At 38.8% G+C, this 27,240-nt stretch overlaps 1 protein-coding gene across 2 annotated transcripts; it reads right to left on the reverse strand.

Annotated features, from left to right (window-relative positions):
• Window positions 1-27,240, reverse strand: LOC142761131 (T-box transcription factor T-like). 2 transcript variants are annotated; one of them, XM_075864327.1, is made up of 9 exons: window positions 27,120-27,240; window positions 9,400-9,532; window positions 7,782-8,046; window positions 6,987-7,121; window positions 5,316-5,377; window positions 5,159-5,220; window positions 4,877-5,053; window positions 3,266-3,398; window positions 1-1,108 (listed from the first exon to the last, which is right to left on the reverse strand). In XM_075864327.1, exons 2-9 carry the CDS (start codon window positions 9,420-9,422, stop codon window positions 844-846), a joined length of 1,122 nt encoding a protein of 373 aa, XP_075720442.1. In that variant the 5' UTR covers window positions 9,423-9,532; window positions 27,120-27,240; the 3' UTR covers window positions 1-843. The 2 variants fall into 2 exon arrangements, with proteins under 2 accessions (XP_075720442.1, XP_075720441.1); XM_075864326.1 differs by lacking the exon at window positions 27,120-27,240 and having other exon boundaries at window positions 9,400-9,652.

Consider the following 27,240-nt stretch of genomic DNA (forward strand, 5'->3'; position numbering starts at 1 on the left):
TCTAATTTACACGATTCATTGTATATTATTTCTACAAATTTAAACAGTATTGGATACATAGAGTTATATCACATGTATATAAGTACTGCATGAACCATAATCTGGTCTTGACACTTCGTAGCAGGAGCACTTTCCCACAGGGCTGCCCTTGGTAAAGGCCTCTTGTGCCTAATGGTAATTCTGGCCGTTAGGCCTCGCTCACACTTGAGTTGGAGGCTCTGTTAGGGGCCCCGGTCGCAGATCCGGCTGAGATTACAGGAGATTACCTGTGGAAAGCAGACGGAACCCATTTTAGTCAAAGAGTTCCTTCAGCCGCCAGCGATGTCCGCTGTGCAACGGACCCGTTGCTTCCTTTATTCCCTTGTTCTGCTCCTCTGACGGAGCAGAACAACGGAACACACCGACGCAGGTGTGAACGAAGCCTTAGTAGCAACTTCACTTGGCTGTATTTGTATTTTGTATTTACAAAAAACAGAAGCAGGGCAAGCATATCTTGAAAGAAATAAAACAGAGAGAATTATATTTATAACCCGCTTGGTATCTTCTGCCTGACAAAGAAATTCAACTTTGAAAACACATGCCCAATTTTTATAAATAATTGCAAATAAGCTGTGAAGGGAAGACTTGTTGAGAATTTGATAAAGTATTCTGAACATTATGCATTTTAACTGATCCTTATACCTTGAACATTGCAGTGCATTTTCTCAAGAGATGGCACACACACCCTCTTGACTTTCTGCAACTGCTTTAAAATCAAATCAGTATATTAGTGATAGAAAAATGTTCATAACAGCCAACAGCTATTAATCTTTTTCAGTGTCCATAAAATATTGTCCTATGTAACTATAACGAGGGTGGTGTCACTGGTGCCCATGATGGCGCCAATCTGTCATGTGCTGAGACGTCATACTGATTGTCTTCTATGTCTGTGCTTCCACCATCATATAAAGGAGATCCCAGAGAGGGTGACGGAACTATTTGATTGTATGGTGTATAGTGAGCAGATGAACTTCTTATGTATTGAGATCCAAGACCATTGGCAATTCCTCCAGCTTGCGTTAATGATCCAATAGTACTGTTACTCACAGACCATAAACTTGGATACTGACTGCAAAATAGAATGAGGAGCTTTATTGACATATATGTTACAAATTAAGTTTAAAATATACGAAGTAGAAACAAATTATACAGTGTTATGACACAATACCCTTATCTATCTATCTATCTATCTATCTATCTATCTATCTATCTATCTATCTATCTATCTATCTATCTATCTATCTATCTATCTATCTATCTATCTATCTATCTATCATCTATCTATCTATCCTCCTCAACATTGAAATTGCAACACCAAGAAGGAAAGGTTTTGGAATTGTGGAAATCACAGGATTGATAGACATGTTAATGATATGCAAATGCTAAAAAAAATAATCCAAACAACTTGATTTATTCAGTATCAAGTATGAGCACCACACACAGAAATACACGCACTTGCACGCCTAGGCATGCTATCAATGAGGCTATTAATGGTTGTGTGAGGAATTGGGCATGAATATCATCAAGATGCGCTGCTGGCAGCTCCCTTTGCTATTGCCGACCAATGACGTCCCAGATGTGCACGATCGGAGACAAGTCCGGAGATGTTGCAGGCCATGGTAACATGTTTAGGTCATGCAGGCTGATCGCAGTAGCAAGAGCAACATGCGGTCTGGCATTGACCTGTTGAAAAATGGCTTCTGGGACACTTTGGTGAAATGGCCATACCACTGGTTCAACGACCAAATCAATGTAACGCCGAGCTGTTAGTGCACCTGAAATGAGGACTAGTGGCGTCCGGCTACCATACTTTATGCCACGCCACACCATAATCCCGGGAGTAGGACTCGTGTGATGTTCCCTTATGAAGGCCTCTTCATGGCGTTGCCTACGTGGTCACTAGACCAATCTCCAGCTATCATTGCAGCCGAGACAAAAGCGAAACTCATCGGAGAAGAGTATAGACCTCCATTCCAGCCTCCATTGCCGTCTTGCTGTGCACCATGATAGCCTTTGAGAGCGGTGGCGTGTGGTCAATGGAACACCTGAAGCTGGACGTCTGGCTCATAGTCCAATGTCCTGCAAATGCGTTTTGATGGTTTGTGTCAACATTGGTTGCTGCCCTAGGCTTGGGATGTGACATCCAATTTCACTTGCAGTACAGAATCGATCAATGTGCACCATTCTTCCAATCAGATGATCCGTCCGATGATTTTTCAGATTTTCATGTGGTTAAAAAACGTTGCTTTAAATCTGGCTTTTACGCTCCTCCCTTGGTGACACCTGCTGCTTCCTCAATTTGCATACCCTTACGGCTTGCCCTTCTTGGTGTTGTAATTTCAATGTTGAGGAGTGTATATTCACATTTATGAACCAAAGGATCCTTGGCGGGTGAACTCCAGATAGTCAATTCCATATACTTTCAGGAAAAAGGTACTGTCATTAATCTGTGTTAAAATTAAGAAAGCGCATAATTGTATTCATTATTCTTTACAAATAATGCCAAAGAAAAATAAGGAGGATAGTACTATGACGACAAGGGGCAAAAAAAACAACTGGTGGGGCTACTCCACAATGTCTCTTGATGGGCCCTAAGGAAAAAAATAGAATAAATACCTGCTACTTTCTCGATTTGCATAATCTTACGGCTTGCCCTTCATGGGGTTGCAATTTCAATGTTGAGGAGTGTATTTTTTTTTACTAACTCTGGATCACGCCCCTGTTGCAAAAATTATATTATGATCTTCCTTTGCTTTTGTATAAATAAATACTTTCCCACTAATTATGTAATATTAAAGTAAGGGGGATTAATTTCTAGGTAGTGTAATAATCTAGAGAATGAAAAGAAGCATGGAAATCTATACTTTGATGTAACAATACCTGCTTCCTAGAAAGTACAAGTCGATTGTTTGTCATGATTGGTACATCCTAGCTCATCTAAGGACAGTGAATAGTAATTACTACAGCCATGCAAACCAAACAGATTTTTATAAAGTGAAATAAAGAACAACTCCCTTATAAGCATGAATAAAATTATGTTCTATGGGGTCATTAAGGCCTATCACTGTTGTAATTTACCAAATACCACATACTCATGACACATATATTCCAACTTGTGGAGATTCTTTTAATGACGACTTTCCCCAAAGCTGTGGAACAGTTTCAGAAATTTTACTAATTGTAATTTCTGGATAACTCATTTTATTGTTAACATACTAATACTTACCAAGAACTGGATGGACTGCCGTTTGTGTGGTTTAGTGATAACATTCCATTATGAGTTTGCATTTGTAAGCTAGGCCAGTGCTCATTTGACTGAAATACGGGAAGACATGCTGATGAATTCTCTGTGTAACTTGCTAGGAAAATGGTATTTAAAAACAATTAAGAATGCAATGCATTAAAACAAAATAATACAAGGGTCATTTTATTGTTTGTTAAAGCGACCCTCCGGTCCCGCGACAATATTTTAAATATGATGGGGTATATGGGGTTATATTACCTCGTGCCCTCCAGCTGCACCCTCTGCCATGGATCTGCTGCTTTGTGGTCCCCTCTGTGTTGTCCCAACATGGCTGCAGCGCTTTTTAGACTATAAATCTGAGACACTCCCACTGTTCTAGGATTGACCAGAGCTGCTCACCTGAGCTGTTCTGGCCAATCCAAGAACAAATGAAGTGTCTCAGACTCAGTTTGGGAAGCGCTGTGGCCATTTTAGGACAACACGGATGGGACCCCAAAGCGTCGGAACCACAGCAGAGGGGTGCAACTGGAAGGCACCATGTAATATAACTCCATATACCCCATCACATTTATTATTTTGACCTGGGACCGTACGGTCACTTTTATTTGCTCAGTCAATGCCGTTGACACCCAGCTGTGTATGACTGCAATTATTGTGTTCATGTATTTCTTTGCCACGCTCTTCTAAAGCTTGACAGTCTTTTTAGATATCTGTCAGCTATTCCTCCCGACTACCCCATACACATGCTCACTCGGCTCAGCCTGGCGTGCATGTGTTTTTAATAGGGAGAAGGGAGAAAGCCGTTGTCAGAGGAGTTTGGCAGCGACTTATCTACTAACGAACAAAACAATTGAGCATCTTGAAATGTCCAACCCTTCTGATGTTATCTTGCTGTGCTCTAACATGTTCATAACCTACTTTTAATTGTTACAATTCAAACGTATTGGGGGGGGAGATCTCCATAGCTAAATGTACCAAAAGGTTTGAGGGGCTCAGAGGAGACTTAAAATGCACCAAAAGTTCGAGTGGCTCAGAGGAGTCTTAAAATGCACCTAAAGTTGCGCCAAAATATTTGTCTCAAGTAAGTCAACCAACAGGTGGCATATAGAAGAGAAAGTTCTCTAGGATGCTCCAAATCTATCGCACAGCATGCGCCAATGGGGTAAATTTGGCGCGTCTTCTGCCTGCCTGGTCTAGTTTAAACTGTCTAAAGTTAAAGGGTAACTAAACGTTCAACAAACTTCTGACATGTCCAAGCACTGAGACCCCACCAATTGCTAAAACGAAGCGGCAGAAGTGCCCGCGTGAGTGCTTAGCTGCTTCGTTTCTGTTCGGCTTTTTCCAGTAATCAATGTAGCGGAGTACGGGCTCAATACAAAGTCTATGAGCCTGTACTCCGATAAAACCTGTACTCAAACAGAAACAAAGCGGCTGAGCGCTCACACGAACACTTCTGCTTCGTTTTAGCGATTGGTGGGAGTCTCGGTGCTTGGACATGTCAGAAGTTTGTTGAACATTTAGTTACCCTGTAAAACAGTAATAATGGATCTCCCGCATTTATTTATTTTTTCCAGAAACTAAATTGTTACTTACGAGGGGAGTTATTTCTGTGTGTATATGGACTTGGATATGGTGACGCTCTATGATTTCTCAGCGTGGTATATCTATCACAGCCATGGGCTGAGGGAAGGGGCAATGGAGTTCCAAACTGAGAATGGTGATTGGTAGAGGAGCACAATGAGCTGGAACCAGGAATCAACCAGCTGCCCACTGGAAAACAAAGCCAACTCATGTCACTGTAATGCTATTAGAATAATCCAGTTATGAAAAATTATCTTGAGTAACAATTATTAATGAAATAGTCTTTCTACTTACATTGAGTATATCCAGATTGCTGATTGTTTTCTGCATCATCAATGAAGTCTTTGTGATCGCTCCTGCCAATTTCCAAACAAAGAATAAATCAACTATTTATGTATTTCATTTAAGTTAACATATTAAAATGCAGAATATCAAGGTCATACACACTTACCTATCTTTTGCGTCAAGGAATGCCTTAGCAAAGGGATTATGCTTAATTTTAAGGGCTGTTATCTGAAACAAACATAAAACAGCAACAAACTATTTAGATATTTTATATCTTATCACTTAAATATTGGTGAGAACATTTGCAATATTTTATATATATTTTGTACACCCTATATTTCTAATACACCCCCCCTCGAAAGAAAAAACACCATAGTTACAGAGGATCTATCATCTATTAGTTAACTTGTGTAACACAACCCACAAAATAGTCACTTAAACTGCCAATCCGGGGGCCATAAAGAAGCCTGCACAGTTTGTCAAACGTGCGCCAATTTTGTAGATAGGTTGACGGGGATCACCAGAATGTCTCTCTGACTAGTCTACAGGAAATATGCTCGTGAGCCATTCAGGTAATCTCAGCCAATTGCATCTACTAACTTAGTTCTATTAGGGAACAATAAAATAAAAAGAAACTGAAAAATAACATTGCTTCATGGTTTCAAAGACTGTAATTGAAATGTGTAAGATCAATGTTTTTTACTTTCTCTTCCAGAAACAGCACCACTAATGTCCATAGGCTGTGTCTGGCATTGCAACTCAGCCTTATTCAAGAAATTGGTCTGAGATGCAACACTAGACAGCCCAAGAGTAGCACTGTTTATGGAAGGAAGCAATCATATTTCTCTAATCTCATATAACCCCTTTAAGTTACAGAAAATGCCAAGCATTAGAAAAAATAAATTATGAGCTTTTAATAGTCTGACATCTGAAATTACTTAAAGAGGACTAATAAATAGATCTCTTAGGTGGAAAAATTGTTATGGTGAGATTTCTGTTTTTCCAGCACATATGTGTGACTTTTCAGAAGTAGGTGAGGATTTAGGGGTGTAGCTTCTCATAAACTACACCGTCAGAAAAAAAGAGAATGAAGAACTGTGAGTAATCCCATGTCTTGCTTCTAACAGTTTTTTAAAAAATCGCTTGTAAAGATATGTCCAGACAGACAGGTCTTAGGAAACATTTTCCTTACAAAGATCTGAAGGGAGTATATATTGCTGGCTAAAATTTGACGCAGATTCACCAGAAAACTGTGCAAGTAACTGTCTTTAAACAAAAATCATAAAGTGCACAAAATGGGTGGACGTCAAAATCATTCTGCCGCATATGATCAAATGTAATTAATCACTAGAAAAAACACACATGAGGAACGTTAACAACATTCCTACACCAGTTTTCTGGCGAAGAAATGTTGCAAACAGCCCAAAAGTTGCACAAATTTCGACTTTTGGGCCATTTCCCCCACTCTAGCTATTTTTTAAACAAAAATTTAGACACAGCTTAGCAAAAGGAAGCTTGGGCATCCGAAGCTCGACGCTTTTACTATAGTTTATGCCAGAAACTGGCATAAATTGTAGCAGAAATCTATAACAGCTTCTCGCTGGCGTAGGTTTCTTTCAGTGTCGCACAGGCAGCCGAAGAGGTGACAAATTTATTAAGAGGAGTGTGGCTTTTACTAAATCTGTTGCATCATAATCTATCTAGTTTTGTAGTAAGACTGGCGCTGTCTTAATACATATCTCCCACAGACTTATTGTATAGGTAAAGGAATGCTTAATACAGCGACAGTATTTACTATAAAAAAAAAACAACAACATTGATAAATTTATATCCATACCTCCTCATTCTGGTAAGCTGTCACAGCAATAAATTGTGTTTCTGGAAATGAATGGCTGGTGATCATTTTCTGTGGGCCTCCAACACGTACTATATGAATTCTGGGCTCATATTTATGCAGTGAATTCAACATAATCTAAAATAAAGATAACACATTCTTATATATGAACATTGTTAATACTCAAATAGCAGGGGGGAGATTTATTAATACTCTCCTAATATGATGCATGCTGAAAACAAAACCTAATCGGATGAACCTAACATGGTGTGACTCAACTTTATAAATATCCAGAGTACATTTACATATCTACCCTATTGCATTATTTCCGTAGGTGATCTTCTCACCTTTTCTACACAGCTCATTTTACAAATTGCACTACTTAATACCCTTCAGTGTATGTTATATTGATCTAATTGCGGCATTACATAGGAGCCCCCAACCAAATCCCAATGCAAATATATAGAAATCACTTTAAGATTGATAGAAATCCATATCATGTATTGATAGGTATATCCTTTCTGTCCTATGAAAAACAACATAAATGGAAATTCCATATGATTACTCTGTTGTGACCATTACCATGGAACAGGTTTTATGGCTTAAAGACGACAATAGCCCTTGTACCTTAGCAAATAGAAAAATAAAGTGTCTGGTTATAATATGAACTAATAACTAATAAAATGAAAACATAAGATATCACATAAAATAAATACCAAATTATATATATTTTCTTTTGCAGTTTGTTTTTCTGGAAAAAAAAGTAACAACAATATATACATAAAAAGTAAATGTTACCTGTCCTTCCCCATTCATTTTATTGGTCAGTTTGACTTTGCTGAAGGAAACAGGTGCTTTCATCCAGTGGGCTCCAAAGTTGGGCGAGTCTGGGTGAATATAGACGCAACTTGGAGCCTGTGGCTCAGGTTTGCCACCTGGCACCCACTCTCCATTCACATACTTCCACCGGTTGTTATCAGCAGTCACAAAATCCATCAAGAAGGAGTACATGGCATTAGGGTCTAGACCAGTGACACTTATTTTTAAGACAGGAAACATTCTCCTAAAGTAAAAAAATGTTTTATTGAAACAAACAAAAAAAAATATTATTTGCTACACAACTATTGGTACAAATATGTTATTAGACACACACACACACAAACACACACACACACACGCACGCACACATGCACACACGCACACACACACACACAAACACACACACACACACAAATATATATTTATGTATATATATATATATATATATATATATATATATATATATGCACACAGAGAAAGATATTTACATGATCACGAGAAAAGTTTGCCAATAAGCGATCACTAAGTATGATCGTGTGATAGTGTCCAATTCTTTAAAACTGCATACATGTCAAGGTGTTTCAATTGTCGTGTATAAAAGATCAATTTAATCAACATTATTAATTGTTCGCTGGGCAATTTTTACAAATGATTGTAATTGTTCAGATCTTAGCAATAATTGCTTTGTGCAAATTGAACTTTCATCTATAAATACCATATTTTTGACAATAATTAGAAGGTAAAATAATGGAAATTTAGCATTTTGCTGAATGAGTCTGTGCAACACAAGAGTGTCATAACATGCTCTGGTTAAATCATAAAAGCAAAGGCTGATTTTCCTAAGCCAAACTACATTCAAGTTCCCGTCAATTCAAAAGTCCGTCAAATCCCATTAGGATTATACTGTTACCCAACTTTCTAATTATAAAAGGTACAGAATTTTTTACGTTTCTGTAGTATAATAAATGAGAGAAATCTAGTAATAACTAGTTATACAATCCCAGTTCCCCTTAGCATAATATCTAACTAATGATAAAAGATGTGTGATATTTCCGCTTTTGGATAACCACCTTTCCTATGCACACTATTCTTGAAGAGTTCCCCACATGAAGAAGAACCACACATCTTATAATTGTAATATAAGCTTTAAATGTTACATTTTAAAGAATAGAATTGCAATATAATATTTTGACAAGCCGAACAGTAAGGGCATTGTTGCATGAGGAGGTGGTCACCCAGAAGGATGTAGAGTATGATACTACATTTAAGGTGATATTAGAGGTTATTATCTACACTTATTTGACATTAGATCTCAGTATATAAAATGGGCGACTATTTTAACATTTTTAACAGCTACTGAAAGGGCAATCCCCGCTATTGCCCCAACTGTATTAATAACTATCCAAAGATGTAAAGATGTGAAAAATTAATATAGTACAACTGCATAAAATACTGTGAAAAATTTGCCTATAATCCTTAGAATTACCAGACTATAACAAAGAAGTTAATAGCATACTATATTCATGTCTATATATGTTATGTGTAAAAAAATCTATAGCTCACCAATTACACATACAGGCCTGTAGAATACACTTACCTGCCATTTTTGGTGACTATCATTTCATTTGTCAGCTCTTTGAAGCGTTTCCATAAGTCTGTTTCCTCCAGGTTAACCTTAAGGTCCCTTTCTGTAGGGTCTCCTTTCTCACTACCAGCCTGAAGCTCATTTTCTACAGCAGTAAGAAGATGATCAGTCCTACATGGTAAACTTTTAGTAAAGTTTTCAGGGCCACTAGTACTCATGGTTGCCAGAGTGCACAGTACAGTGACAAGACTAGTGCCTGCCCAAGCCCTGAATACACTTAGGTCTGCTGAGGCTGTAATCACACTGACATACTACAGAAGACATCAATTGCCCTGCAGAGATTGCCAGGATTGGTGCAGGGTTTCGTTTGATCTTGGTCATTCTCTTTTGTGATTGGTGAATGCAGCATCTCACCCAATTCTCACATTGATTACCCATCAGATTAAGTGAGAGTGTATGTAAATATCGAAATGTTTGCACCTACAAGGAAGACCACAGGTGCCATGAGGAAGAGGTGTGTCACAAGCCACCATAACCTTCTTTCAGAGTAATAGCCTTCATTAGGAATTAACACCCGGCAGAATTACAATTTTAAATCTAGCAGAGGCGTCTAGGTGAATGTGTGCCCTGGTGTCTTCTAACACCTGGGAAAAACAGGAAATAATTCTCTTCCTTTTCCTAAAGTCATCAAAAGACAAAAAACTGCAGTCATTTCTGGGAAATCTTGGAACATTAAAATGGTGAATAGATAGATATTAGATAGATATATATGATAGATAGATAGATAGATAGATAGATAGATAGATAGATAGATAGATAGATAGATAGATAGATAGATAGATAGATAGATAGATAGATAGATACAAGATAGGTAAATAGAAGGATGGATAGATAGATATTTTTTTTGCTTGAGAAAGGCTCTTGTGTTGAGCTGAATTGTTGCACTGATGGATCAATATAACACCATAGCTAGATAGATAGATATTAGATAGATAGATATTAGACAGATAGAGAGATATGAGATAGGCAAATAAATTGATAGGTAGATAGATAGGTATAAAATAGATAGATAGATAGATAGATAGATGATAGATAGATAGGCTCTTGTGTTGAGCTGAAACGTTGCACTGATGGACCAATAAAACACCACCATTCTTTTTTGCTTATACCTTGGAGTGAGGATGCTTGTGAACATGCTTGAGAAAGGCCCATGTGGGCTGAAACGTTGCACTGACATATGGGTGAATAAACCTTTTTTCACTGAATTGGAACCTGTGTTGTGCTGCCTATTTGTTTGGAAATATATATGTGGGACTGGAGTTTGAGGTCCTAAGCTTTGTGCACACGCAACTACGCATACTTTGCGTTTATATGTGCTGCTTTTCCTTTTTCTACTAGATAGATAGATAGATAGATATGAGATAGATAAATAGTACATAGATAGATATGAGATAGTAACAAAACAGAATAATTGAACAGCTCACCCCGACCGACATCAAGGAATTGTGGAGACTGCATGGATGAACACGCTGGACTGTCTGGCGTAGGGTATTTCCAATAAAGAAATAGTTGAATCCAGAACTTGAAAAATAAAACTTCAGATTTTATTGAACCATATTAAAAGTCAGAAACGGGCATTCCCAATCTTACGCGTTTCGAGAGCTAAAAGGCAATTAGTCGTAGCTTACGACTAAGAGCGTTTTAGTGCTCAAAACACGTAAGACTTGGGAAACCCCTGCTTCTGACTTTTAACCCTTTGAAGACCGTGCTCATTTTGGCCTTCAGGACCAGCCCCATTTTTTCAAATCTGACATTTGTCAATTTATGTGGTAATAACTCTGGAATGCTTTTGCCTATCCAAGCGATTCTGAAATTGTTTTCTTGTGACATATTGTACTTTATGTCAGTGGAAAAATTTGGTCAATAAATTAATTGCTTATTTGTGAAAAACATCAAAATTTAGAGAAAATTTGCAAAAATTATGATTTTTCTAATTTTAAATGTATCTGCTTGTAAAACAGATCATAATACCACACAAAATAGTTACTATTTCACATATTCCATATGTCTACTTTATATTTGCATAGTTTTTTGAACATTATTTTATTTTTCTAGGATGTTACAAGGCTTAGTACTTGTACTTTAGCAGCAATTTCTCACATTTTCAAGAAAGTTTCAAAAGGCTATTTTTACAGGGACCAGTTCAGTTCTAAAGCGGCTTTGAGGACCTTATGTACTAGATAGACCCCATAAATCACCCCATATTAAAAACTGCACCCCTCAAAGTATTCAAAACAGCATTCAGAAAGTTTCTTAACTCTTTAGGCGTTTCACAAGAATGAAAGCAATGTAGAGGGGAAATTGACAATTTTTTTTTTTTTTGCTGAAATTAATTTGTAATACATTTTTTTCTGTAACACAGAAGGTTTTACCCGAGAAATGCAACTCAATATTTATTGCCCAGATTCTGCAGTTTTTAGAAATATCCCACATGTGGCCCTAGTGTGATAATGGACTGAAATACTGGCCTCAGAAGCAAAGGAGCACCTAGCGGATTTTGTGGTCTCCTTTTTTTAGAATATATTTTAGGCACCATGTCAGGTTTGAAGAGGTCTTGTAGTGCCAAAACAGTGGAAATCCCCCCAAAGTGACACGGTTTTGGAAAATGCACACCTCAAGGAATTTATCTAGGGGTATAGTGAGCATCTTGACCCCACAGGTCTTCTGCTATATTTATTGGAGTTTGCCTGTGGAAGTGAAAATCTACTTTTTTTCTGAAAAAATATAAAAAATAATAATATTTGCAAGGAATAAAGAATAAAAAGCACCCCAAAACTTGTAAAGCTACTTCTCCTGATTACAGCAATACCCCATATGTGGTACTAAACTACTGTTTGGACCCCGGCAGAGCTCAGAAGGGAAGGAGCGCCATTTGGATTTTGAAGCTCAGATTTTGCTGGATTGGTTTTCAGTGCCATGTCGCGTTTGCAACGCCCTGGAGGGAGCAAAACAGTGGAAACCCAGCAAAAGTGACCCCATTTTGAAGACTACACCCCTCAAGGAATTTTTCTAGGGGTATAGTTAGCATTTTGACCCCACAGTTTTTTTGCTGAATTTAGTGGAATTAGGCCGTGAAAATGAAAATCTACTTTTTTCTGAAAAAACATAGAAATGTTTAATTTTTACAATGAATAAAGGAGAAAAATCACCCCAAAATTTGTAAAGCAATTTCTCCTGATTACAGCAATATGCCATATGTGGTAATAAACTGCTGTTTGGAACCACGGCAAGACTCAGAACGGAAGGAACAATATTAGGCTTTTGAAGCTCAAATTTAGCTGGAATGGTTTTCGGGTGTCATGTCGCATTTGCAAAGCCCCTGAGGTACCAAAACAGTGGAAACCTCCCAAAAGTCCCTTATGGGGACTGGAACGAGCGATCATTAGGTCGCTGGTACAATACACTGCAATACTAATGTATTGCAGTATAATATCATTTTTACAGACTCCTGTTCCTGTCCATTAGTCCCGGGTGTAATACATAGTTGACACCTGCAGAATATGGAGCGGGCACAGCGCATGAGCCCGCTCCATATATAACCCCCCGCACCACGAAATGCTATTAAGTCGTGGAGCGCGAAGGCGTTAATGCGCAGCGGATGGTGCAAAGTGAAAATTAAAATTTTCCACTGATATGCCATTTTAATGCACAATATGTTGTGCCCAGTTTGTGCCACTGAAGACAAATACCTCGTACAATGTTGAGCGGGTTCTCCCGGATATAAAATATAATATATGTGGACGTAAGCTGGTGTTTGGGCACGCTGTGGGGCTCAGAAGGGACGGAGCGCCATTTGGCTTTTGGAGTGCAGATTTTGCTTGGTAACTGTTCTGTTTGGGGTTTTGCTGGTATTTCCGTTTATGATGTGGGGGTATGTGTAAATTGGGCAGAGTACATCAGGACATAATAAGAGGGTATAATAATTCGGTAAATAAATAATAATCCGCAGATATGTGGCCGAAATCACACTGATAAATGGCACCCGATCTTATCCGCTTTTGGACACTCAATTTCTGTCGCTATATTCTGAGAGCCAGAACTTTTTTTATTTTTTCTTCACCGGAGCTGTGTGAGGGCTTATTTGTTGCGGAACAATCTGTAGTTTTCATTGGTAACATTTTAGGGTATATGTGATTTTTTTTATCACTTTTTATTAGATTTTTTTGGGCAAGCAAAGTGACAAAAAAACAAATTCTGACAATGTTTTTTGTCTTTTTTTTTTACACTTTTCACCTTGCGCTATAAATGACATTTTACTTTATTCTGCGGGTCGATACGATTACGGTGATACCAGATGTATATCGTTTTTTTATGTTTTGTGGCGTTTGCGCAATAAAATCACTTTTCGATAAAATTATTTATTTTTTGTGTCGCCATATTCTGAGAGCCATAACTTTTTTATTTTTCAGTCATAAAAGCTGTGTAAGGGCTTGTTTTTTGCGGGACGGGTTGTAGTTTTTATTGGTACTATTTTAGGGTACATGCAACTTTTTGATCACTTTTTATTCTATTTTTTTGCAGAGTTGATGACCAAAAAAATAGTGATTCTGACATTGTTTTTTAATTATTTTTTTTGCAGTGTTCACCGTGCGGGAAATATAATATTATAGTTTTATAGTTTGGGTCGATGTGAACGCGGTCATACCAAATATGTGTACTTTTTTTTAACATTTTCATTTTTTTCCTATAATAAAAGACTTATTATAGGAAAAAAAGCATTTTTGGTTTTTGTAACTTATAACTTGTATTTACACTTTTATAAAACATTTTTATTACTTTTTTTTCTTTACTTTTTACTTGTTTTACTTGAAGACCTGCAGCACTGGTAGCTGCTATAATACATTACACTACCTAGGTAGTGTAACGTATTATAAACTGTCAGTGTGACGCTGAGAGTCACACTGACAGGAAGCTTATGAGGACCGGCCTCCGGCTGGTTCTCATAGGCTGCTGTGCATGGCAGACCCGGGGGCTGTTGTATGGCCTCTGGTTTTGCCTTATTACCGACTGCAGCACCCGCAATCGGTCCCCAGGAAAGTTTGTTGTAGCAACAAACTTTCCAGTTAGGCTGGGTTCACACGACCTATTTTCAGGCGTAAACGAGGCGTATTATGCCTCGTTTTACGCCTGAAAATAGGGCTACAATACGTCGGCAAACATCTGCCCATTCATTTGAATGGGTTTGCCGACGTATTGTGCAGACGACCTGTAATTTACGCGTCGTCGTTTGACAGCTGGCAAACGACGACGCGTAAATTGACTGCCTCGGCAAAGAAGTGCAGGGCAATTCTTTGCCACGTAATTTGAGCCGTTCTTCATTGAACTCAATGAAGAGCAGCTCAAGATATACGAGCGTCACAGACGCCTCGTATATTACGAGGAGGAGCATTTACGGCTGAAACGACGCAGCTTTTTTCTTCTGAAAACAGGCTGTCATTTCAGCCATAAATGACAGCTAGTGTGTGAACATACCCTAAGTTGTAGTAACAAACTTTCCAGTTCGTTGCTACAACAAACTTTCCCTGCGATCACATGACCGGGACCTGAACCAATTAGGTCCCGGTTATGTCTCCGGGACTAGAGGCAGGGGATAACAGCGCGATCCGGGTATCAGCACTACTCTGAGACACCCGGATCGCGCTTTTAACACCCACCGTGAATTCACGTCGACGCTGCACAGAGCCCAGCAAGCACGGACGTGAATTTACAGTGGGCGGTCGGGAAGCGGTTAATATGTTTCAATAAAATCTGACATTTTATTTTTCAAGTGCTGGATTTAACTATTTCTCTATTAGATATGAGATAGGTAGATAGATATGAGATAGGTAGATAGATATGAGATAGCTAGATCGATGAATATAAAAGGAAAGTCCAAAGCAGTACAGTGGAAATTTAACAAACTTTAGGGTGCATGCTGCAGGAGTCTGGCCAGAGTCCTATGTCAATATGTTTTCAAAAAAAGAGGCAGCACTCCAAAAAATGAAAATAAATCTAATGGGTTTATTCCATGCGCTACGTTTCGGTTCCTAATATGGAACATTTCTCATGTTTTTTGAAAACATAGATCGATGAATATTTAGATATGAGATAGATAGATAGATAGATAGATAGATAGATAGATAGATAGATAGATAGATAGATAGATAGATAGATAAATGAGATAGATATGAGAGACAGATATATCGGAGATTGATAGATTATCAACTGTGGGTACTATTCAGACTAGAAAGCGAGACAGGAAATATATTAATTTCTTATGTGCATAATATCTGAATAACTGCAGGAGCTCTAAGGTTCTTCACTAATTTATTCAGTAGACAAATAGGTGACTTTTGCTTCTTTGCTGAATTCCAATGTATTATTTGTGTAAAAAAAAGTAAAAATCATACAAGAAAAAAGACAAAAGTTTAATAAAGTTGGGCCGTAACCGTAATGACCCACAGAAGAATTATTAAAACGATGAACGACATAAAAAAAGAAAACTGAAATGAACAATGGTGGAATTGCTTTTTTTGTTGCATTACCCCCACCAATTATTTTTTTTATCACTAAGCTCTATGTACTCCAAAATGGTGCATGAGATAATACAACTCGTCTCACAAAAAACAATATTGTAAACCAGAAAAATTAAAAAGTTATGGCTGTTTGAACTCAGTGAGGCAAAATGAAAACATTCCCAGCGTCCTCAAGGCCAAAATTGGCTAGATCCTTAAGGGGTTGAAGAGCTGTTTTTTTAATGACCTTTTTGAATGTGAACGTCGCCTATATATCGCTTTCATACCAATATACAGCTTGTTGATGAATGCATAAAAAAGCACAGAAAATTTTAAATGGGAAAATATTAAAGACCGAGCTCTCAATGAGGTTTTTATTTTGCGTCTAAACAAACACCTGCCGTTTTCTAAAGTTGTAAGCATTTCTTATAGGGTTTTTTCTGTGCATTTTTTAAATTATTGTTTTGTACACTTTTTTAATGTGCTTTCTTTTAAGCGTACCTAACTTTTCAAGGGACTTTTCAGAATTCTCCTGACGAAGGGTGCGAAACGCGCGTCAAGGTGTTTTTTTCCTGAGACCACTGACAGCCATCATGCCAGCTACAGTTAATTGAGATTATACCACGTCCCTCACCAATGTGTGTATAATACTGTTAGCAGTGTATTATTGTATAGACTGTGTATTGTGCTAGGGGGATTTGGGATAGAGGCACACCATATGCTTTCAGTGTTCACCTGTTTCACATCATGCATGTAATATACCTTTACGGTTATGCTGGTATTTCGCTGGTGGTCTTAGAGCGATTATTTCTAAGTATGTTTTAATTATGTATGTATATTTGTGTGAGTTCTGGGGGATATCCATATTTATGAAACAATAAAATTTATATTTTTTGGACAAATACATGTCTAGAACTATTTTTGTGTGTTTAAGACATATATAGGGTTATTATTGTTTGGATCATGTCTTATGCTTAAACTTATGCCCGAAAGGTACTATAGGTGTTAATGACTTTTCAGAATAAGCGGTCATATGGGTGTACAAGAGGAATAATACTATTTGTGTCCATTATGTGACTTGTATCCTGCATTTTTTAGCGTTTTTTTCCTCTCCAGGCTCTAATTTTCAGTTTTCCCTGAACTGGTGGGTGGAACCTAACTACTATTATGTCTCCACTACATTGCACAAATTGAGAAAATAACGGATACCACTGTACAAGAGAAAGTCTTCTGTTGAGCCGAAACTTTGTGAGGTGTACTGTGCACGGAATAAATGTGGAACTTTTTGCAGCAACGTCCAATCTTCTTTTTTTGCTACATTTATTGTATGGGTGAGAGCAAACTCAATGGTATGGATCTGCATTTAAGGCTGCATTTGACCACACAATAGATCATCTAGTGCTGTTCATGACTCAATTTTCTTTTTACTGTATGGCATCCGTCACAGATATACGTTAAACTAATGAGTTGGAATGTTACAAAGAGACAACTGTCCATACATGGACATTTATGTCACTAGAGCATCTTGCACAGGGTCGCAGGAAGCACTGTTGTCCTAAGGAACAACTTTGCCTAGGGACTCCGGCCCTGGTGAAGCTCCTGATGTCTCTGTTCACATATGGACAGTGATGTCAGAAGTTCCCCAGGATCAGAATTCCAGGGCTCGTTGTGAGGGGGTCAGTGTCTTCGGATGATGTGTCCCACAGTATGCAGTTACAGTGGGATACGTTGCAGGCTTAAGTCAAAGGTATACATCAGGAGTCATTAACCTCTTAATGACCAGGCCTGAAAAGACCGTAAAGAGGACCTGTCAATAGTTCATACAAGTTGAACTGGTTAACTGACCTGAATAGCGCTGCCACCCTAATTCTATTTTTCCCGGACCCCCCTCCATTTCAGAGATATGGTGCACTGTTTTGTTGTTTATATGCTAATTTGTTGCAGTTAGCCAACGGGGTGGAGCTAGCTTCCCTGACCATCAGAACACGAGGCAGCTTGAGGGTACTGTAGTTCATGCCATGTTTGCTAACTACAGCAAAATAGCATAGAGGAAGCCAACACAAATGTGGGCCATATCGCTGGAACGGGATGTCCAGGAAAATAAGAAGAGACAGTGCTATTCAGGTTAGTAAACCAGTTCAACTTATATGATCTAGTGACAGGTCCTTTTTAATGACCAGCTAAAATTTTTCATTTTTGGCTCTTTCTTTTCAGCAGCCACGTGGCTATAGGAGGCCTTGTTTTATGTGGGACAAATTGTATTTCCTTTCCTGCGCAATTTGGGGGTACAAAAAATTTAGCGTGTAAGTTATGTAATTTCTTTTTGCTGCAAGAAAAAAAAGAAAAAGCGATTTTTTTCCATCGTTTTTTTCTTTTTTCTTTTTTATCCTGTTCATTTCACGCTAAATTACCTATCAAACTAATTCTTCAGGTCATTACGGTCGTGTAGATACCGAATATCTGTAGTTTTTTTTGTTGTTAAGTAGTGTATGGGCAATAAACTATATTTTATGCTAAGTAATGACTTTATTCGGGTGGGACATTTTTTTTATTATTGTTTTTTTTTTGCATTGTTTTTTAATCCCATTAACCCCTTAAGGACACAGCCTTTTTTCGTCTAATGGACCAGGCCATTTTTTTCAAATCTGATATGTGTCACTTTATGTGGTAATAACTTTTGAATGCTTTTATTGTTTTAAAGAGGCTCTGTCACCAGATTCTCAAATCCCTATCTCCTATTGCATGTGATCGGCGCTGCAATGTAGATAACAGTAACGTTGTTTTTTTAAAAAAAACGTTCATTTTTGGCCAAGTTATGAGCTATTTTATATATATGCAAATGAGCTTTGAAATGGACAATGGGGCGTTTTTTTTTCGTTATGTCCAACTGGGCGTGTATTGTGTTTTTAACTGGGCGTGCTGACGTGTATGACGCTGACCAATCAGTGACCAGTCAGCGTCATACACTCCTCTCCATTCATTTACACAGCAGCGTGTGCAGCCACATAAACAGAGATTAACGTTAATCAAGTGTCCTGATAATGAATACACATGATCATCCAGCCTGGATGTCATGTGTATTCAGAATCCTGACACTTCTGACTCTTTTCTTTGAGATTTCCAGCAAGGGAAACAAAATCTTGTTTACCTCCGTAATCTCGCGAGATTACGTGTGGCTTGCTGTAATCTCACAGAAAAGATTCAGAAGTGTCAGGATTCTGAATACACATGACGTCCAGGCTGGATTTCATGTGTATTCATTATCAGGACACTTGATTAACGTTAATCTCTGTGTATGTGGCTGCACATCGCTGCTGTGTAAATGAATGGAGAGGAGTGTATGACGCTAACTGGTCACTGATTGGTCAGCGTCATACACGTAAACACAATACACGCCCAGTTGTACATAATGAAACAAAAAACGCCCAATTGTCCATTTCAAAGCTCATTTGCATATATATAAAATAGCTCATAACTTGGCCAAAAATTAACGTTTAAAAAAAAACAAAAAACGTTACTGTTATCTACATTGCAGCGCCGATCACATACAATAGGAGATAGGGATTTGAGAATCTGGTGACAGTGCCTCTTTAAGCAATTCTGAGACTGTTTACTTGTGACACATTGTACTTTAAGTTAGTGGTAAAATTTGGTCGATGCATTCAGTGTTTATTTGTGAAAATTTTCAATTTTATACATTTAAATGTATTTGCTTGTAAGACAGATAGTAATACCACACAAGTTTGTTACTAGCTCACATATCCCATATGTCTGCTTTATGTTGGCATTGTTTTTTTGAACATTCTTTTATTTTTCCAGGTCGTTACAAGGCTTAGAACTTAAGCAGCAATTTCACATATTTTCAAGAAAATTTCAAAAGCCTATTTTTTTAGAGACCAATTCAGTTTTGAAGTGACTTTGAGAGCCCTATATATTAGAAACCCCCATAAATCACCCAATTGTAAAAACTGCACCCCTCAACGTATTCAAAACAGCATTTAGAAAGTTTCTTAACCCTTTAGGCGTTTCACAAAGTGGAGGTGAAATGTACAAATTTTGCAGAAAATCTGATTTAATCCATTTTTTCTGTAACACAGAAGGTTTTACCAGAGAAACACAACTCAATATTTATTGCCCAGATTCTGCAGTTTTTAGAAATATCCCACATGTGGCCCTAGTGTGGTAATGGACTGAAACACAGGCCTCAGAAGCAAAAGAAGCGCCTAGTGGATTTTGGGGCCTTTTTTTGAAGAGGTCTTGTGATGCTAAAATAGTGGAAACACCCCAAAAAGACACCATTTGGCAAACTACACCCCTTAAGGAATTTATCAAGGGGTATAGTGGGCATTTTAGCCCCACATTATTTTTGATGAAGTTACTGGAATTAGGTCGTAAAAATTAAAATCAAAATTTTTGCCAATAAAACGTAGAAATTTTAATGCATATAGGAGAAAAACACCCCAACATTTTAAATGAAATTTCTCCCGATTACGGCAATACCCCAAATGTGGCCATAAACTTCTATTTGGACACAAGGCAGGGCTCAGAAGGGAAGGAGTGCCATTTGGCTTTTGCAGCTCAACTTTTATTGAAATGGTTTTGCAAAGCTCCTGAGGAACCAAAATCTAAGTTTTTCCAATAAAATATAGTTTTAGCTCAGATTCTTCCATTTTCACATTAGATAAAGGAGAAACAGCACCCCAACATTTGTAAAGCAAACTCTTCTGAATACTACATACGTGGTAATAAACTGCTATTTGAACACACAGCAGGGCTTAGAAGGGAAGGAGAGCTATTTGGCTTTTGGAGCTAAAATAGTAGTGACCCCTATTTTGGAAACTACACCCCTTAGGACATTTTAAGGGGTGTAGTGTAGTAAGCATTTTGACCCCACAGGTGTTTTTTTCATAAGAAATTAATGCACAGCAGATGGTGCAAAGTGAAAAATGCGCTGATATGCCATTTTAGTTCACAATATGTTGTGCCCAGTTTGTGCCACTGAAGACAAATACATCATAAACTGTTGGTGATGCCATATATGTGGACGTAAACTACTGTTTTGGTACGCTGTATGGAGAGATCGCCATTTGGCTTTTGGAGTGCAGATTTTGCTTGGTAATAATTCTGTTTGGGGTTTACTGGTATTTCAGTTTATAATGTCGGGGCACATGTAAGATTTGCGTAGTACATCAGGGCATAATAAGAGGGTATATTAATTGGCTAAATAAATAATTGTCCATAGATCTGTGGCCAGTGTCGCACAGACAAATGGTGCCCAATGTTATCCGCTTATGGAACACACTCTGCACATTTTGTGTCGCCATATTCTGAGAGCCAGAACTTCTATACTTTTTATCCAACGGAGCTGTGTTAAGGCTTATTTGTTGCGGGACAATCTGTAGTTGGTACCATTTTGGGGTACATGCGATTTTTTAACCACTCTTTATTCCATTTTCTGGCAAGCAAGGTGACTAAAAACCAGCAATTATGACATTTTTTATTCTTTTTTTTTTTTACATTATTCATTGTGGGCTATAAGTGGCAATTTTACTTTATTCTGCGAGTCTATACGATTACGGCAATACCAAATGTATATAGTTTTTTTAATGTTTTGCCGCGTTTGCACAATAAAATGTTGTTTTTTTTTAATAATACATTTTTTGTGTCACCATATTCTGAGAGCCAATACCTTGTTATTTTGCAGGAAAAAAATGTGACTATTTTGGGGTACATGCGACTTTTGTTCACTTTTTATTCTATGTTTTGGGAGGGGTGGTGACTAAAAAATAGCGGTTCTTGTAGTTTTTTTATTTGAGTGTTCACCGTGCTGGAAAAAAAACTTTACAGTTCTATAGTTTGGGTTATTACGAACGTGGTGATCCCAAATATGTGTACTTTTTGTAACATTTTCATTTTTTCCCTATAATAAAAGTCTTACTTATTTTTACACATTTATTCAACATTTTTCACATATATACAACACCAGAACCAAGGTGATTACATATATACAGCACCAGAACAAAGCTCATTACATATATACAGCACCAGAACAAAGCTCAGTATATATAGAGCACCAGAACCATGCTCAGTGCATATATACAGCATTAGAACCAAGATCAGTACATATATACAGCCACAGAACCAAGCTCAGTACATATTTACAGTGGCAAACCAAGCTCCATACATATGTACAGCACCAGAGCAAAGCTCATTACATATATACAGCACCAGAAAAAAGTTCATTACACATATACAGCATCAGAAAAAAGTTCAGTACATATGTACAGCATCAGAACAAAGCTCTATATACAGCATCAGAACCAAGATCAGTGCATATATACAGTGCCAGAACCAAGCTCAGTACATATATACAGTACCAGAACCAAGCTCAGTACATATATATACAGCGTCAGAACAAAGCACAGTACATATATACAGTGCCAGAAGCAAGCTCAGTACATATATACAGCACCAGAACCTAGCTCAGCACATATATACAGCACCAGAACCTAGCTCAGTACATATATACAGCACCAACACAAATACAGCTCAATTTAGTGCAACCCCTGCCGTATAGGTTTGCGGTAAATTGTATACAGCTCCCAGCATGGCCTGAACAATGGTAAGGATATGCTGGGAGATGATGTTTCACAAAAAGAAATATCACACCACCCATCATCTCGCTGCAGATTATACAGTGACTGCAGTGCTGATTAGAGGCAGAATAAACATTTACAGTAAGTGACTCACAGGTGATGTCAGATTCTAGTTGTTCTTTTTCTCTTTTCTTCTCCGTCCGGTCCTCAATGACAACTTCTCCCGGCCACAGCCCATTTCTGCAGTTTGCAACTCAGATGTCTTCAGCTTTTCACTTTCCAAACATTTCTGCACCTACAGTATAAACAAATATAATAGCACTATACACTGCAACTCTAATTATAATAGCACCATACACTGTGTCCCACACACACTGTGCCCCTGTAGAAAGTGCCCCCCTTGGAGCCCCCTGTAGATAGTGTCCTACATAGATCCCCCTGTAGATTGTGACCCCTATAGAGCCCCTGTAGATAGTGCCCCACATACAGCCCACTGTAGATAGTGTCCAACATACAGCCACCCCTGTAGGTAGTGTCACCATATAGCCCCTCCTGTATATGGTGCCCCACATATAGCCCCTCTGAAAATAGTGCCCCACATGTAGCCGCCCTGTAGATAGTGCCCCACATATAGCCCCCCTGTAGACAGTGCTCCACATATAGCCCCCTGTAGATAGTGTCCAACATATAGCCCACCCCTTGAAAAAGCTACATGCAAAACACGCGTCGGGGCGCTACCTTACCTACTGGGTCACGCAACCAGGTGTAATCTTTTATTTTGAGCTCTTTACTTCCCCCTTTCTGTCCTGACATATACCTACCTGTGTGGATATATCCCTGATTTGGGATATAACAACTATGTGACTTCTCATGCTATATACTGTCTGTACATATTTTTGATAATTGTACATGTAAACGTCGATCCAGAAACAGACTTGTTTTAGAGTCTCTATTTTTGGTTAATAATAAAGATATTCTATTTTTTCAAATTTGATAATTACAGACTCTTTTCTCTAGTTTCTATATACCATTGTTTGGAGTCCTTATCTCTAATAAACGTAGTGGGTGGTTGAGACTCTCGCTTCCCACCCAGATATTTATGTGTCCTGTGAGACTTTTTTGTCTAAATATAGCCCACCCCAGTATATAGTGTCCAACATATAGCCCACCCCTGTATATAGTACCCTACATATATCTCCCCTATATATAGTGCTCAACATATAGCCCCTATCACTGTATACAGTGCCTCATATATAGCTGCCCATATAGTGCTCCATATATGGCCCAGCCCTGTATATAGCCCCATGTAGATATAGCCCACCCCTGTATAGTGTCCAACATATAGCCCACCCCTGTAGATAGAGCACTGCAAATATCTCACCTAACAATAGTGCTCCACATATAGCCCACGCCTGTATGTAGTGCCCTACATATAGCTCCTCCTATAGTGCTCCACATATAGCCCACCCCTGTATATAGCTCCCTGTAGATAGAGCCGACTCCCGTAGATAGAGCCCCCCCCCTGTAGATAATGTCACTCATTTTTATTAGGATAAAAAAAAACTTTACATACTCACCTTAATCCCATTCCCGCTCTGTCCGGTGTCAACACAGACCTGCTCTCTTCTGAGCAGGTCTGCTGGGGTTGAACGATGCAGCATCGTTGAAAGGCGCTGATTGACAGGGCAAATCATTCTGCCTTGCCAATCAGCGCCTTTCATAGATGCAAGCGGCACGATGACGTCATCTTGCCGTTTTTGTCTATGAAAGGCGCTGGTTGGCAGGGCACTATGACTTACCCTGTCATTCAGCGCCTTTCAATGATGCAAGTGTCGCAAATAAGTAATCGTGCCGTTTGAAAGGCGCTGAATGGCCAGGCACGGAATGTACCCGGCCATTCATCACCTATAGTGCAGGAGGCGGTTGCGGCGGCGGGTTTCAGTGGCGCAGCCGCCCCCTCAGAGAGTCAGCGGGCCGCCGTCATGGACGGTGCAGCCCTGGTGCCCCCACCTTCCGTCTTAGTTTCGCCCAGGGCACATGCCCCGCCTGCCGCTTAGCTACGCCCCTGCTTAATACACCTCCCCAAAGGGAACAATTCCTTTCTGCCCAAAACTCTGTATTGTTACTTAAGTAATTGCCTTACATTTTCTATAGAGCAGAGGTTGTGGTACCATTTAATTTATTTGTGTTTTCTGTTTTGCAAAATATTAGGCTTTGTAAGTGTGTGTGTTTTTTACAATGTAATATAATAGGCTTTGTTTACACTGCAGTGTTTGCTGTGTACATTCAATGTTATGCACCAGTGCATATGCCAAACACTTCCATATACCACTATAGATACCAAAACCGTGTCCCTTTTCCATGTGCTGAGCAGGTATATATTGGTATACCTATTTTCCCACTGTATTTACATTCTTTTGGCATAGATTTGGCTATTAATATCTATTGCCATGTTGTGTATACATTGGGAGATTGGTGGGAATTGAGACTAATAAACACTAGAGTATATCAACATTCACATTAACATTTTATTGAAAACTTTTTTGTTATTATTTTATATTAAAGTTAATATTCACGGAAGTTGTGTAACAGAAATTGCTTGAATAAACAAAAATGAAAAAGTTAAAGGGGTTTCCCACCAAAGATATTTTATCCTGTGGATATGCCTTAAATGTCTGATAATTTTTTTTCTCCTTAGTCAGCAGCTTTTATCTTGGTAGCCCACCTCCAGAATAGGTCCTATGATATGGTCTGACCATGCTCCAGTATTCCTGTCCTTGACCCTGCCTGACACTACCCCACGTGAATGGAATTGGACATTGAATCCTAACCTCCTAAAGGTCTCTATGTGTCTGTCTACAGTGGAGGGAGCTATATCAGAGTTCCTTTCCCATCACACTCATGACACCACATCCTTACCCATTCAATGGGAAGCCATGAAAAGTGCCTTAAGAGGAATTTTTATCCAACAAGGCACTCGCCTTAAAAAAGAAAGATCGTTGGCTATCACAAATCTTCTTTCTCAAATTCATGATCTGGAAATATCTCACAAAGAGGACCAAGGCTCCCAAACCCTAGCCGATCTTTTAGTAGCCAGAACTGACCTTCCTAAATGGTTAGACCAGGTACGTGAAAGTCTGAGAGAACGTACTCGTAGATTTTTCTATGAATTCTCAAACAAGAGTGGTAGAGCATTAGCTAACTTTCTCCATCCGCGTAATCTAAATATCTTCATCCCGGTTATTCAACCGCCATTAGGCCCTCCCAAACATAGTTCAGAGGAGATTGTAGAGGCTTTCAGGGACTAATATAACTCCCTTTATAACCTGAGAGGCCCTCTTGTAGACATGCTACAATCTGACTTCAAACGTAAGGTTGACGAATATATCATTAAAACGGCCCTTCCCACTCTCTCTGAAGATAATTTAACCTCTCCAGTGGAACGGTTTACGGAATCTGAATTGATGGAAGCTATCAAGTCCTCCCCTGGAGGCAAAAGACCTGGACCTGACAGGTCTTCTGCTCGCTTCTATAAATTATCCTCCTCTCATCTCTCCCCGTTTCTGGTCAGGGTATTTAATGTAGTATCAGACAGCTCCCCTCTCACTCTTCAGACTATGTCAGCGACTGTGACAGTTATACCCAAACGAGGGAAGGACTTGACTTGACTTTATGTGCTAATTATCGACCCTATATCCACGTTAAATTGTTCTCTAAGATTATAACTAACAGGCTGGCCCCCTTTTGCCTGATTTGATCCATGCTGATCAAGACGGATTTGTCCAAAAACGTGAAGCACAAGATAACAGAAACAAGACAATGTTGATGATATCGCTTATGCGTAGACACGCCATTCCGGGGTGCTTGGTATCGTAACGCGGAGAAAGCAGTCCATCGTGTTCACTGGACGTTTTTGCGTTCTGCATTGACCCAATTGGGTGTGGGCCCTACTATGCTTAACCGCATTCTCTCACTTTATAGCTGTCCTAATGCAAGGGTTCGTGTCAATGGTTTGTTATCTTCTTCTTTCTCCATATGGAACGGTACGAGGCAGGGATGTCACCTTTCTCCCCTCATATGTGTCATCGCTATGAAACACTTAGCGGTGTCCCTTCATGCTTGCCCTGATGTACTGGGGATTACCATCAATGACAGGCAATATAAGTTAGCACTTTACACTGATGACTTTTTGTTATGTGTTTCCAATTCTATAATTACCTTCCCGACCTTGATTAGGGAGTTTGAGCTCTTTGGACACGTCAGTAACTTTAAAGTTAATTATGCTAAAACAGAGGCGCTCAACATTTCCCTTCCCCTTCCTCAGTTTAGAACATCTACAGCAGACATTTTCATTCAAATTGCAGTCTCAGTCCCTCACATATTAGGGAGTCCATATTTCCAGGCACCTACCCAATCTGTATAACTTGAGCTATCTCCCCCTACTGCAGCGGACACTCCAGGATTTAAAAAAGTATGATCGTCCACAGCTGTCCTGGTTTGATCGAATTAATGCGGTCAAAATGAATATTCTTCCAAGGTTTTTATACTTGTTCCAAAATAGAGGGGGAGGGGGCAAGTTTACCTGATTGTGCCCTGTATCACAGGCCTGCTCTTCTCCTTTGGGTGGTCGACTGTTTAGACAGCAGCGGTAGTAAGCAATGGGGGACCCTTGAGGGATTTCTTACTCCCTTCTCCCTTAGATC

Source organism: Rhinoderma darwinii, chromosome 4 (assembly GCF_050947455.1).
Source record: "Rhinoderma darwinii isolate aRhiDar2 chromosome 4, aRhiDar2.hap1, whole genome shotgun sequence".
In the NCBI taxonomy this organism is placed as follows: domain Eukaryota; kingdom Metazoa; phylum Chordata; class Amphibia; order Anura; family Rhinodermatidae; genus Rhinoderma; species Rhinoderma darwinii.

Bases quoted from the DNA above. Each gene is read 5' to 3' on its own strand.
- LOC142761131 (XM_075864326.1), bottom strand. From the start codon at position 9,605: ATGAGTACTAGTGGCCCTGAAAACTTTACTAAAAGTTTACCATGTAGG. The intron at 5,221-5,315 runs GTAAGTGTGTAT...GGAAATTGGCAG, and splicing joins TTCCTTGACGCAAAAGATAG to GAGCGATCACAAAGACTTCA. The intron at 1,109-3,265 runs GTAAGTATTAGT...TCTATTTTGCAG, and splicing joins GGCAGTCCATCCAGTTCTTG to TCAGTATCCAAGTTTATGGT.